Below are 14,680 nucleotides of genomic sequence, written 5' to 3' on the forward strand. Positions count from 1 at the left end.
CGTAGCGTAGCTTTGAGCAGCTCACGGCTCTGCTCCGCCGTTCTAAAAAATAGCTTGCACCGACAATTAAAGGTAACGAACCTGCTGCTATGACTATAGGGATTATGGCAATGGACCAATTTGCCAAAATGTTGAACTATCCCTTTAAACGTCACAGTATTTATTTAAATATTCATTAATTACCTCACATTTTACTTTTCTCACCAGTTTCTGTTTTTTTTTTCATGTTCACTCAGATATTTTACAAATCTACTGTGTTTCGATAAAGTTCCATTCTTTTCCAAAAGCATTTTATTTTGAAAAGCACTTTGGTGCTACGGTTACGTTACGTTACGTCTCCGTTACCTGGGAGATGTTGACTCCGGTCAGTTTCTCCACCGTTTCCGGGAGGCGGGTCATGATGTCCAGAACTTCTCCCGACAGCTTGGCGGCGCCGACCTCCGACCCTCCGCTCGACACCATGGTGACCTTCTTGGCCTCACACAGAGGTTTACTGATCTCCTCGGCCATCTGACGGAAAAACACAACACAACCGCACGTTAGAGACGGAGCTTCACGAGGTGACGGAGAAAAACCAGAAAAACGTAGATATCGTGAAAAACATAAAGAACTTGGACAGCGTGAAAAACCTAAAAATCGTAAAGAATGCGAAGAATTTGAAAAATGTAAAGAAAGTGAAGAACGTGAAAAACGTAAAGAACGTGAAAAACCTGAAAAACGTGCAAAACATGAAAATCGTAAAAAAAAAAAACGTGCAAAACATAAAGAACTTGGACAACGTGAAAAACCTGACAATAGTAAAGAGCATGAAAAACGTAAAGAATAAGAAAAACTTGAAAAACGTAAAGAATGTGAAAACGATGAAAAATTTAAAGAACGTGAAAAAACTGAAAATCGTAAAGAACATGAATAACGTGAAAAACGTAGATATCGTGAAAAGCATAAAGAACTTGGACAATGTGAAAAACCTGAAAATTGTAAAGAACGTGAAAAATGTAAAGAACGTAAAAAACATAAAGAACATGAAAAACGTAAAGAATGCGAAGAACTTGAAAATCGTAAAGAATGTGAAAAATGTACAGAACGTGAAAAATTTGAAAAACGTAAAGAACGTGAAAAACATAAATAAAGTGAAGAACATGAAAAACATAAAGAACTTCAATGTGAAAAACCTGAAAATCGGAAACAACATGAAGAACGTGAAAAAACGTAAAGAACGTGAAAAATGTAAAGAACGTGAAAAACGTAAAAACACGAAGAACGTGAAGCAAAAACCTGGCTGATGTTTGTTTAGTTTAAAGTCTCGTTACTGAACGAAATCAACCAGCAGCCGTTAAACAGTCGATTCAGAAAAACTGTGAAAGATGAAGTTTGAGGCAGGAAGTGGAACAACGACAGTAACAGAATAAAAAGTCAACAGCACGTTGTGTGTCTGAGCTGTGATTGGTCGTTGTGTGTCTGAGCTGTGATTGGTCGTCGTGTGTCTGAGCTGTGATTGGTCGTCGTGTGTCTGAGCTGTGATTGGTCGTTGTGCGTCTGAGCTGTGATTGGCCGTCGTGTCTCTGACCAGAGGAAGCTTCTCCAGCAGCATGTCCACCATGGCTCCTTCCTTATACTCCTGGAACGCCTCGGCCTTCTTCGCCATCTGCTCCGCCTCGGCGCGACCTTTGGCCTCCACGGCGAACGCCTCGGCCTCGCCTTTCATCTGAAGGAGGAGACACGAGGACAAGTTTTTTTTTTGTTTTTTTTTACTTTATTGAACAACATTAGACAAGTGTTCAAAAGGATTAAAAACACGATAAAGCCCAAAGGCTTATTTCCATTGTGGTCCTATTTGATGGTAGACAGTACACATGGATTTAAAAACAAGGAAGACAAACACACAACACATGGACTAAAAACATGGGAGAAAGACACTAGGGCACATAGACTACAACATTGAAGAAAAAGAACAAGATGAAATAGATAAAACAAGGGATTAGGTCCCAAACAGAAACAACAAAACATTTAACAGACACACAAACAAACAATACAATAATCTAGTACTACACGGCTCTTTTGATTTAATTTATCAGCTTTAAGGTTTAAAGGAAGGCCATTCCACAACACAGCTGCTGAGTAAAGAAAATAAAACTTTCCTATACAGCTCTTAAATCGGCAGACGTGACTTCCTGTTACCAGAGGAGCCACAGGAGCTGAGCTGAGGACTCAAAGACTCAAAGACTCAAAGACTCAAAGACTCAAAGACTCAGAGACTCACCTTGATGGACTCGGCCTCGGCCTCGGCCTCCATGATCAGCTTCAGACTGGAGAGAACGAACAACCGGAGGAAAAACAAGTGTTTTATTTTATTCTGTATCAATACTGTCACTAAACAAACTGAAGAAAAGGAGGAAGGAGTAGAAGTGGAAGAGGAGGGAAAAGAAGAAGTAGAAGGAGTAGAAGAACAGGAAGAAGGACTAAAAGTAGAAGATGAGGAAGAAGCAGAAGAAAAGGATTAGGACTAGAAGTAGGTGGAGGAGTACAGGGGGTAAAATAAGAAGGAAGAGTAGAAGTAGTAGAAATACAAGTAGAGAAAAAGAAGGAGAAGCAGATGAAGAGGAGGAAGAAGAACAAGAAGTAGAAGGAGTAGAAAAAGTAGAAGAGGAACAAACAGCAGAAGAGAAAGAAGAAGACGGAGGAATAAAAGAAAAGTTGGAGTAAAAGAAGAAACTAGGAGAAGCAAAAGAAGCAGGAGAAGAAGACGAGATAGTAGAAGAGAAAAAGAAGCAGAGGAAGAGGAGGAACAAGTAGAAAAAGAAGAAGTATCCATAAGTTTCCGGACGTGATCTATTGATGGTTTTGGTGGAATTGTACGTGTACGTTTCCATGGTTTTCAGTCGTTGTCATAGTTGCGGTAAACGCATCATGGATCTATTAACGCTGGCTTTTAACACGTTTGTCAATTTGTGTGATAATATCCACTGTTAAAAGCTGCTGTGATGATCCATGCGTTTTACAGATTTTCATTGAAAAAAGAAAAAAAAGAAATCCATGCATTTACAGAGACTACCGAAACCATGGAAACGTAAACATAAAATTCCACCAGAAGAGCAACACCGGCAAAACAGGCTACGTTTTTGACATTCGGGAAAAGGTGGACAATAAGAAGAAGAGGAGAAAGAAACAGAGGAGAAAGAAGAAACAGAGGAAGAAGGGATAGTGTCACTAGCAGAAGAGGAGGAGGAGGAGGAGGTCTCTCTCTCTCTCTCTCCTCCTCCCTGCTCCTCACCGTTGGGCCTCGGCCAGCTTCTCCAGTCGGTATCGTTCGGCCTCGGCCGGTTTCTTCACTTTGGCCTCCAGCTCCTTCTCCTTGCGCGTGATCTCCTGCTCCTGCAGCGTGATCTGCTGCGCCCGCTCCACCACCTGCACCTGCATCCGCTCCTCCTCGATGCGCTGCTTCGTCTTCGCCACCTGGACGCAAAACAAAAAAAAACAATCGGTCAAAGATCAATCGAGAAGTTTGAAAACAAAACAAAAACGTTGTAGCATCACAGTGAACGTGTTGAGTGTGATGAGGAGAGACGAGAATCTGGACATTTTTAAAAGCAAACTGAAGACCTACCTTTTTAGCCTTGCTTTTAACTGATTCTTAGTATTCTTATTGTTATAAAACATTCATTTAATTTAATTTATTTTATTTCTTATTTATTTCTTATTATTATCTTTTTTATTCTACATTAATTCATCCATTTTTATTCTATTTTATCCTACTACACCTGTCTATTTTACTTCATTTTATCTAGTGTTTTCCCCATTGCAAATGATTGAGTTTAAGATAGCGTTTCCTCGATGTCTCTAAAATCCAATGTTTTAAAGCAGAAGTAAGCGATATTTTTGTGTTAATATAAGTCTTAAATAGTTCTATCTTCCGACAGCAATCACTTACATAGAGTGTTTGGTCTGAAACACAGGTCTGTCAGTCCCTCTGCTCTGCTCTGAGCCGAGGAGAAAACATTTATCGTATCCTACAAGTTTTATCCAATGAGGAGAGAGAACGGCATGCAGGGCTGTGTGTGCAGCCAAGGGATGCGCCTGAATGTGGTGACGTAGGGACGAGGGCGGTTATGGTGCGTTCAAGGCAGCCCGTAACTCGTGTTTTTCCGACCTGTGAACTCGTACCAGTTCGATCTGGTACGAGTTCACGGGTCAGAAGTTACGAGTGGCCGTTATAGTGACTTTCACAGGTAAAACAGGTCGGAGAAACACGAGTGGGTTGCCTGGAACGCTACAAAGTCGTAAGTCGTGACGGGATCCCTCCTCTGTTGCTCACCCTGAGGTTTCTCCGATTTTTCCCTGTTAAAAGGGTTTTCTATGGAGTTTTTCCTCAGTGGATGTGAGGGTCTAAGGACAGAGGATGTTGTTAATGATGCCATGTAAAGCCCTTTGAGACAAACTGTTGGTAAAAACGGGCTATACAAATAAAATTGCCTTGCCTTGCCTTGCCTCTAAAATCCAATGTTTTAAAATTATTGTGTGAATGTGTATGCGAATGTATGTGTGTCTCCCAATATGTGTTCCCTATGTTGCTTGTTTTTATCATGTGAAGCACTTTGAGCTGCCGTGGGCATGAAAAGTGCTTTTTGATTGATTGATGAACCTGCAGCTGATAGGCCATCTCCGACTCGGCCTTCTTGGTGTTGACCTCGACGTCGTACGCCGCCTTCTTCAGCTCGTAGTCTCTCTGCGACTTCGCCATCTCGATCTCGTTCTTGTACTGAGCCGAGATCTTCTCCTGCATCGCATGGGCTTCCTGCAGCGGGAGGAGGAGGAGGAGGAGGAGGAAGAGAGAGGAGGAGGAGGACGAGGAGGAAGAGGAGGAGGAGAGAAGAGGAGGAGGAGGAGGAGGAGGAGGAGGAGAGAGGAGGAGGAGGAGGAGAGAGAAGAGGAGGAGAGAAGAGGGGGAGGAGGAGGAGGAAGAGGAAGAAGAGGAGGAGAGAGAAGAGGAGAAGGAGGAGGAGGAAGAGGAGGAGAGAAGAGGAGGAGGAGGAGGGAGAAGAGTGAGGAGGAGGAGGAGAGAGGTGGAGGAGGGAGAAGAGGGGGAGGAGGAGAGAAGAGGAAGAGGAGGAGGAGGGAGGAAGAGGGGGAGGAGGAGGAGAGAAGAGGAGGAGGAGGAGGAGAGAAGAGGAGGAAGAGGAGGAGGAGGGAGGAGGAGGAGGAAGAGGAGAGAGGAGGAGGAGGAGAGAAGAGGAGGAGGAGGAGAGAAGAGGAGGAGGAAGAGGAGAGAGGAAGAGGAGGAGGAGAGAAGAGGAGGAGGAGGAGAGAAGAGGAGGAGGAAGAGGAGGAGGGAGGAGAAGGAGGAGGAGGAAGAGGAGGAGGGAGGAAGAGGAGGAGGAGGAGGAGGAGGGGGAGGAGGAGGAGAGAAGAGGAGGAGGAGGAGAGAAGAGGAGGAGGAGGGGGAGGAGGAGGAAGAGAGAGGAGGAGGAGGAGGAGGAGGAAGAGGAGGAGGAGAGAAGAGGAGGAGGAGGAGGAGAGAAGAGGAGGAGGAGGAGGAGGAGGAGGAGGAAGAGAGAGGAGGAGGAGGAGGAGGAGGAAGAGGAGGAGGAGAGAAGAGGAGGAGGAGGAGGAGGAGGAGGAGAGAAGAGGAGGAGGAGGAGGAAGAGGAAGAGGAGAGAAGAGGAGGAGAAAGATGAGGAGGAGGAGAAGAGATGACGTCTGAAGATCAGATTCATCTCTGTGTTTTTGTTGCTTTTATTCTTCTTTCTACTTCCTGACCCTTTTATTTCTGATCTGGGACTTTGTAACTTCTTTACGTGGCCACGTTGTCAGTGAATCTCTACCTCGGTCTGCGTTTCCTGAGTTAAAACTAAGATAAATCAAGTTTAAAGACACAAGAAACAATGTTGAGCTTCTACATGAAAGTATCAGGAGACACAAACGTGATAAAAGTCAAAAAAGTACAAAGAAATAAAAACAACAATAAAACATTAAGAATGAATTTTTTAAAAAAAAGAACAATAATCAATTAAAATATTACATTTAGGATGAAACAGAAACATCTGGAGGTAAAGTATGAAGTGATTAAAGATTTAAAGTGACCTGAGAATAAAAAAAAGAAGAACGTTTTTTAAATATTTAGCAAGTTATTAAAGCCTGAATGAGAGAATGACTGAATAAGATAAGATAAGGTAAAATAAGATAAGAAAATATAAAATGATATAAAATAAAACAAGATAAGATAAGATAAGATAACCCTTTATTCATCCCATGATGTTGAAATTTCCAAGTAATTTTTCTCCTGCAGATGTGATTTGTATTTTAAACTACGATTACGTGTTCCTTATGTTAAACCCTTGGCAGCGGTGGGATTCGAACCCACTCCCCCCCCCCAGCTGAAGACACTGGAGCCTTAATCCAGCGCCTTAACAATCAGATAAACCAATAAATTAAAAAAACGGTTTTGATCTCTCACCCTGATCACAGCGTCTCTCTTGTTCTGAGCTTCTCCGATCCGAGCGTCTTTCTGGACCTGAGCCGTCCGAGCTTTTCCCAGCGAGTGGAGGTAATGCTGCCAGACACACAGAAAACCACAGGTCGTCTTCATCCTCATCATCATCATCATCATCAGCAGTAGCTGCGTTTCCATCCACCTTTTTTTATTCGCATTTTCAAAAATTGCGAATAAATACTTGGATGGAAACGCCAGAAATTCGGAAAAAGGCAGTAGGTAAATGCGCATAAAGTTTTTACGCTTTGGGGGGGGGGGGGGGGGGGGATTTCTCAGCGTATCGATTAAAGGAAAATGCGACTTTTTGGTATGGAAATAAATTATGCGAATTGAGGCAGAGTTTGTGGGTGAAGCTGCTGGACTTCACCCGGCGACGTTCAAACAAATGGAGAACGACGGCCCGGTCTCCCAGCTCTCGTCTCTGCTGCACCGCAACACAAACGTGCTCTGTAACCCATAATGTTTTGTTCATGACGGTTAAAGGGCAATTCCAGGCGAATTCAACTCAGGGGTGTATTTTCATATCATTTTAGGTCTAAAAGAAGGAATCTGAAGATTTTCAGTTTAATCGCTCCTGTTTTGCGGTGGTTGCATCTGTCCCCGCATCGCCACGGCAGCAGTGAATGGGAGTGGATGTAAGTTCCGAGTTGAATTCGCCTGGAATTGTCCTTTAAGACTACACAATCACACGCCGTAACATCGTATATGTTATGTAACTTTATCCACCGCTTCATTTATTGATTTTTCGCCGGCTTTGTTGTCAACAGATGCACATGGAGGAGAGGAGTGTAACCAAAACAGCGGAAACGCGAGCGGACTGTCACCGTTCCCGACTGTCTTTCTGTGTAAATATCTCATGTTACAACATGAAAACCTGCGGCTTATATTCAAGTGCGGCCTATATGTACAGTATTTTCTTTTAAAATGTAGCTGGTGCGGCTTATACAGGTGCATCTATAGTCCGGAAAGTAGGCTACGTAAATTGTCCATGATGTTGAGTGTCAGCTGAGTGTCAACTGTTGGATACATTCACGCTCTCTTATGACGTAATCTCACGGTGCACTGACTCCTCCTAATCGCAAAACACTAATGAATGGAAACAGTCATAAATTCGCATTTGCTTTTTGCGCATTTTCACAAAATCCGCTTTTAAATTCGATACATTTGGATGGAAACCCAGCTCGTGTGTCAGGTGATGATGATGATGATGAGCGTCACCTGGTCGTCGTGGACGTCTTTGAGCGTGTAGCTGACCACGCTGATGCCCATGTTCAGCAGGTCGGACGACGCCACCTTGAACACCTCCTCCGAGAACTTCTTCCTGTCCTTGTAGATCTCCTGAGCACGGGAAGACGACGAAGACGAAGACGTGGTGTTTAACCACTCGTCAGTCACACAACGTTTCAACGCTTAGCTACCGTGTGTGTGTGTGTTATAGGTTGAGGTTAGTTCCTTCTCTAGGAAGACAAGGTCCAACAGATTTCTGAGATCATTCGTTCCACCTGCTTATTATTGACAATATGTGTTAATTACGACGGAGTATTAGGACCACATTGAGAAAAAAACCACAGACTTCGAGAATAAAGTCATAAATTTACAAGAATAAAGTCGTAAATTTACAAGAATAAAGTCGTACATTTACAAGAATAAAGTCGTACATTTCCTACAAGAAAAAAAGTCATAACATTACAAAAATAAAGTAAATGTTTGACTTTATTCTCGAAGTTTGTGATTTTTTTATTTGTCAATGTGGCCCTGATACTCTGTCGTAGTTAATTGTATTTTTGTATTCACACAATTTTTACTGTACTTTAGTGTTTTTATGTGTTTGATTGTGACAGCGGCTGCTCTAAACCCAATTGCCTCTCTGGGACAATAAAGATCAGTTCAAAATGTTAAACTTTGTTACAAATAAATATATATCATGAGCTATATAAAATGTACAAAATATACAACACATAATACTTATAAATACTGTGCTCTCTGCTTTCTGGATGAAAAACAAGTTGGATGTGTTCGATGGTGGACAAAAAAGATAAAAGCAGTTTTAAAGGACAACTCCAGGCAATTCACCTCGGGGTTGTATTTTCCTAACATTTCAGGTCTAAAAGAAGGAATCTGAAGATTTTCAGTTGAATTGCTCCTGTTTTGCGGTAGTTGTGTCTGTCCCCGCATCGCCACGGCAACGATGATGAATGGGAGCGGATTGAAGTTCTGCTGCTTAGGCTGTTTACATCCCTCAAAGCTACAGACAGCGTCAGATGGAGACTCAAACATGCACCCAGAAGTTTATTTACTTCAAGCAAGCCGACATGTTTGTAAAACTAGATCTAATTCAAAGTCTCCTGGAGTCTCGCGCGAGCCCGAAGTTGCAGTGCTGGTGTATTCAGGTGCAGTGGGAGCTCCCGTTTGTGTCATAAACACAGGAATATCAACTCTTGACTTGCTTCTAGTGTACATTTTTTTCCACAGACAGCGTCAGGTGGCTACTCAAAGATGCGCCGAGAAGTTTTTTAAACTTCAAGCAAGTCAAGAGTTGATATTCCTGTGTTTATGACACAAACGGGAGCTTTCTGACTGCACCTGAACACACCAGCACGGCAACTGGGTCTCGCGCGAGACTCCGGGAGACTTTGAATTAGATCTAGTTTTACAAACATGTCGGCTTGCTTGAAGTAAATAAACTTCTGGGTGCATGTTTGAGTCTCCATCTGACGCTGTCTGTGGCTTTGAGGGATGTAAACAGCCTAAGCAGCAGAACTACCATCCGCTCCCATTCATCGCTGCCGTGGCGACGCGGGGACAGACACAACTACCGCAAAACAGGAGACATTAAACTGAAAATCTTCAGATTCTTTCTTTTAGACCTAAAATGTTAGGAACATACAGCCCCGAGTTGAATTCGCCCGGAATTGTCCTTTAAAGTGCAAGGGGTAAAAGTGCCACAGCTGTGTGTGTGTGTGTGTGTGTGTGTGTGTGTGTGTGTGTGTGTGTGTGTGTGTGTGTGTGTGTGTGTGATGCCGGGTCGCACCTCGACGGTCAGGTGGGCGATGATCGCCCTCTGGTGGCCCTCCAGCGTCTCCAGGGCGATCTGAGAGATCTCCGCCTCCGACTTCCCCATGAACATCTGGCAGGCTGCAGCCAACATCTGTTTATTCTGACCCTGGATCTTCATCTGGAGGAAACAGCAGCGCGTTAGTGACGAAGAGGAAGACAACTCTAGCTATCTCTCAGATATACTTTTACACTTTGAGCCGTCTCGAGTCAGAACAAAAGTCAGAACAAAAACACGCGGCGAGGCGTCTTTCTGTCGTTACGACCCTCGACTGTTTTCCTGAAGGCAGCAGAGCGTTGACATCTGTAAAAGCAAACTGAAGACTCACCTCTTTAGTCTTGCTTTTAACTTAACTTCCCTTTTTTTTCTTATTATCATTTCAATTATTATTATCATTAATATTAGTTTTACTGTTTTATTATTTTACTTGCTCACTGTTTCATTATTACTTATTTATTGTCTTATTAGTTTACTGATCTTATCATTATCACTCTATGTTTTAGCAGGTTTTTATTTGATTTAGTTATGTACCTATTTATTTCTTCTATTCCTTTTATTTGTTTTATTTGTATTATTTACCTCCAGTGTTTACCCATAAGTCATCACCATTAAGATCGTGTTTCCTCCGTGTGATCTGGACTTGAATATACAAAGCAGGATAAATAACCTTTTGAGTGTGTTGTTAGTGGGGTGTAAAAAGGCTTTGACCAGAAAATGTCTTAAGAAAGACAAACCAACAATAAATGAGTGGATTGACATAATTTATAATATATATTATGGAGAGAATTACATTCAAACTAAGGAACTAAATTGATATTTTGAAGAGAACTGGTCAACAGGGCTCAGCTATGTGTCAACTCTAAGACTTGATTTCATACAGACGGCAAAGATGAGGTCAAATCCTTTAATGGGAAATGTTTTTTTCCCTATTTCCAAGCAACATCTTTATATTTTTATGCCTGATGTGCTTATATTGACTCTGCTGTTTTATTTAATGCCCAAATCCTTCCCTCGTCTTATGTTATGTTATGTTTTGTTGTATGTTTTGTGCCCAGTTGGCTCATATATGCATGTTACTAAAAGAAACCGAATAAAAAGTAAGTAGTTCAGTTCAGTTCCATGTTTGCTTTCATGCTGTATGTGGGTGTTGGGGGGTATGTGGTGTTTTTATTATGAAAATCACTTTCTGTTGCATTTTAATTGTATGAAAAGTGCTAGACATAGAAATACTAGTTTGACTGATTGATAATCACACTGTTTAAATGTTTCCCTCTGATCAGCTTCACCTGTTCTGCTTCTCCCTCACTCACCTGAGCGATGCCTGTGACGGAGATGGGAACGCCGTGACGGGTGTAGACTTTATCGCTCCTCACATTCAGAGTCAGAGTGTTCAGGGAAATCCTGCAGAAAGACAGAAAGACAGAAAGAAAGAAAGAAAGAAAGAAAGAAAGAAAGACAGAAATAAAGAAAGAAAGAAAGAAAGAAAGAAAGAAAGAAAGATGGAAGGAGGAGAGACAGATGGTTATTGATCCTCCAGGGTGAGATGCTCTAATGGTGCAGGGTCAGATAAAACAGGAGCTGCAGAGATCGACGTGAGGACGTTTCATCTCCCGGCTGACGGTAACCGTGGGAGACGAGACACAGCTGACCCACCTCTGTAACTGCTGGACACAGGGGATGACGAAGACTCGGCCTCCGGCGATCATCAGAGGAGGAGAGCGACAGAAACCTGCAGCGGGTCAGAGCTCAAATCAGAGTCGTCGAGACGTTTTACTGATTATTGAGTGAGAAATTAAATATCGACAAATTGAATTATTTGTTGTGACATGTTTTACTTCAGAATTAAATATTCAGCCGTATTTTCAACCTTATTATTACAGAGTGTACGTGTCTGAGGCCGGGCCACCCAGTCAGTAATGATATGATCTGTCATAATAACAAATAACTAATCCTAAAAATCACATGTTCACAACAAAACAATAAAATGCCACCACTGCAAAATTCAACTAAGGTGTAATCAATGAAACTTTGACAATTTATTTATTATAAAAAACGTTTTCTAAGTGTGTGACTGGTCTTTGTCTGTGAACCAGCAAAACACAAGACGTCTATTTTCTGCAAATGCCCATTAAAGCTGTAGAGCCCATCCGAGCATGTAGCTGACGTGTGCTTCAAAATAAAACCTAATAGTCCGTGTTCTTTGTTCAAAAGGTTTACTGAAAAACTGTTCTTTATGTTACAAATCAAAAACTGTGCAGTGAGCTGATAAAAACAATAAAAAAATGTTGTGCAAACACTTGCGTGCTCTCTCCATAGCTTCACTCTATTAACCAAAACACATATTATATATTACATTATAGGTCTTAACCGATAAGGAAACTGCAGTTTTTATTCGTATTAAATAAGCACTTTGCAATTAACTATGGAACTGTTAATTATCTTATAATACAATTCAAATCACAAAATCTTAATTAATTACCACTTTAATGGCTCAACAATCATAAATAACATGAACCAACTCCAAAGATTCAAAACTACAGATGAAACAAAGATGTGTTTTTATATATTGCACAGCTTATTCTATATTTATCTTCCTTTTGTTTGTCTCTAGTCGTCCCTTTAACTGTTCAGTTGATGTTCTTAATTCTTATTCTTGTTATCTTGCTACTTCTTTATGTTTATTTTATGGTTTAATTATCAGTATCTGTGTCTATTTTACAGAGTTTTATCATGTGCATCATCTCCTAACAGTCCTACTGTGTTTATATTTCATTAACTGGTTGTAACAGTAGCTACATGTGATGAATGAAAAGCAGTGTTGTATGTAATACAGGTGATTATTATTTTACCTGACACCACCATCGCCTCGTTGGGACCACAGGTGTAGAACATGTCTGCTGCTGCTGCTTCTTTAACATGAACACAACAACAGAAAACATGACACCAGAGCTCCACCTGGTAATTAAACACTCTCATTTCATTATTATGGTATTTATTAGCATTAATACACACAGTTTATAGGCTATTACATGTGCATTTATCTCTTTATATTCCATATCATTATTATTATAAACTGTAAAAACCTGAAGGCTCTGCTCCTGTTGTTAAAAAGCAGAGGGAGGGGTTTGGTTTGCAGAACAGAACAGACCATCAGCTGAAATCTAATTACACTGAGTGCTGCGCAGAAAAACCCAGAGGATGCAGAGACAAACTCACCAATGCAGCAATAAAAACTAGACTAAACTAGAATAGAATAGTTGTTTTATTTATAGAAAAAAAGAAGAAGAAGGAAAAACAGGCAGGTGCTGCTGCTGTGCGTTACATTGCTAACTGTGCTGCTAGCTGTGAATCCATAAACAATCAATGTGATATTCAACATTATCGCTGACGGACAGAAGAGAGCGGATGTTTGATGATATAAACTCACACCGACCTGTTATTAGCGAGTGAATGAGGCTGGTTCCGGTTGTTCTGTCGCTCGTCTGTAAAAATTAATCCAGTTAATCTAATTTTTTTCTTTTTTTTTCTCCCCGGTGATGGTTTTTCCCGTCAGACTCCGGATGATGCGGACGGACAGTGAACGCATCACGGACTGACTGCAGCTGCTCAGCGGCTCAGCTGAGCTCACACACCGGCCGGTCCGCGCCACGTTGCCCCCCAGCGGCGTGGAGCGGAACTGACACTGATAAACACCAACAATCACACTGTCAGATACTTTTTTTCTTTTCTTTTTTTTAAAGGTTGATTTACTGCAAAAATCAAAAAAAAAAAAAAAAAAAAATGAAATGGATGCAGATGAAAATGAAAAATTAATACATACATAATATTGTAGCGTGTTGGGGAGGGTAGATGTAGGGGTTTCCCAGCAAGCTTTGTGACAGTGTGTCTGTGGGCAGGGTATATACAGGAATCTTGAAGTTAATTTTAATACCTTTTTAAGACTTTTTCAAGATCTTCTCAATATTTTTCAATACCTCACTGCCACTTCAAGCTGTAACCGTTTACATCAGTGACACTATTAACTTAACAGTTTTAGTTTAGTGATAAAGACTATAGACCACTATGATACAACAGTATTCAAAATAGACTAGGATAATAAATAAAAGGCAAAGTTTATAATAAAAAAATAAAATAAACATTGCTCCAATCTCAAAAAACCAAAACAACAATCTTCTTTTCTTTTTTATGTACCGGTTCATCTTTGTTTTTTAATAAAATGAATAAATTCACACACTTTCTCAATTAGGACTCAAACTCTTGGACAGCTAATTCAGAAAAAAATACCTTGAAAATTTAAGACTTTATAAAGTCAAGAAAAGACTTTTTAATACTTTTTAAGGGTCTTAATTTTCCCAAAATTGATTTATCACCTTTTAATACTTTTCAAGACCCCGCGGATACCCTGACCAACAATCACACTATCAGATACTTTTTTTTTTTTTTTTTAAGGTTGATTTACTGCAAAAATCAAAAAAAAAAAAAATGAAATGGATGCAGATGAAAATGAAAAATTAATACATACATAATATTGTAGCGTCACGTGTTGGGGAGGGTAGATGTAGGGGTTTCCCAGCAAGCTTTGTGACAGTGTGTCTGTGAGCAGGAATCTTGAAGTATACAGGCATCTTGAAGTATACAGGAATACAGGAATACAGGTATACAGGAATCTTGAAGTTAATTTTAATACCTTTTTAAGACCTTCTCAATATTTTTCAATACCTCACTGCCACTTCAAGCTGTAACCGTTTACATCAGTGACACTTTTAACTTAACAGTTTTAGTTTAGTGATAAAGACTATAGACCACTATGATACAACAGAATTCAAAATAGGCTAGGATAATAAATCCAAGGCGAAGTTTATCAAAAAACGAAACAAAAAAACATTGCTCCACTCAAAGAACAAAAACAACATTTTCTTTTTTATGTACCAGTTCATCTTTGGTTCACACACTTTTACAATGTTTTTAGGACTCAAACTAGCTAATTCAGAAAAAATACCTTGAAAATTTAAGACTTTATAAAGTTGTGAAAATACTTTTTAATACTTTTTAAGGGTCTTAATTTTCCCAAAATTGATTTATCACCTTTTAATACTTTTCAAGACCCCGCGGATACCCTGGTGAGTTTAAGTTAGTGT

At 40.6% G+C, this 14,680-nt stretch overlaps 1 protein-coding gene across 4 annotated transcripts in view; it reads right to left on the reverse strand.

Moving 5' to 3' along the window:
• The window catches only part of LOC146977901 (flotillin-1), a 364,493-nt gene extending 351,359 nt beyond the window's left edge, over nt 1-13,134 (reverse strand). The window contains exons 1-12 of one of the 4 annotated variants that reach the window (XM_085790691.1): nt 12,976-13,134; nt 12,392-12,448; nt 11,196-11,271; nt 10,853-10,943; nt 9,519-9,662; nt 7,706-7,825; nt 6,452-6,547; nt 4,640-4,792; nt 3,272-3,453; nt 2,261-2,306; nt 1,568-1,705; nt 346-510 (exon numbers count right to left, since the gene is read on the reverse strand). In XM_085790691.1, coding sequence (XP_085646817.1) covers nt 346-510; nt 1,568-1,705; nt 2,261-2,306; nt 3,272-3,453; nt 4,640-4,792; nt 6,452-6,547; nt 7,706-7,825; nt 9,519-9,662; nt 10,853-10,943; nt 11,196-11,271; nt 12,392-12,434 — 1,254 coding nt within the window. In that variant the 5' untranslated portion in view covers nt 12,435-12,448; nt 12,976-13,134. Of the gene's footprint in view, nt 1-345; nt 511-1,567; nt 1,706-2,260; nt 2,307-3,271; nt 3,454-4,639; nt 4,793-6,451; nt 6,548-7,705; nt 7,826-9,518; nt 9,663-10,852; nt 10,944-11,195; nt 11,272-12,391; nt 12,452-12,975 lie in introns of all 4 variants that reach the window. The other 3 variants (XM_085790688.1, XM_085790690.1, XM_085790689.1) reach the window with 3 other exon arrangements.
• Nucleotides 13,135-14,680: the final 1,546 nt, after the last annotated feature.

This window comes from Trachurus japonicus, chromosome 11, assembly GCF_045865225.1.
Source record: "Trachurus japonicus isolate A0001 chromosome 11, Traja_1.0".
NCBI classification, from domain to species: Eukaryota; Metazoa; Chordata; class Actinopteri; order Carangiformes; family Carangidae; genus Trachurus; species Trachurus japonicus.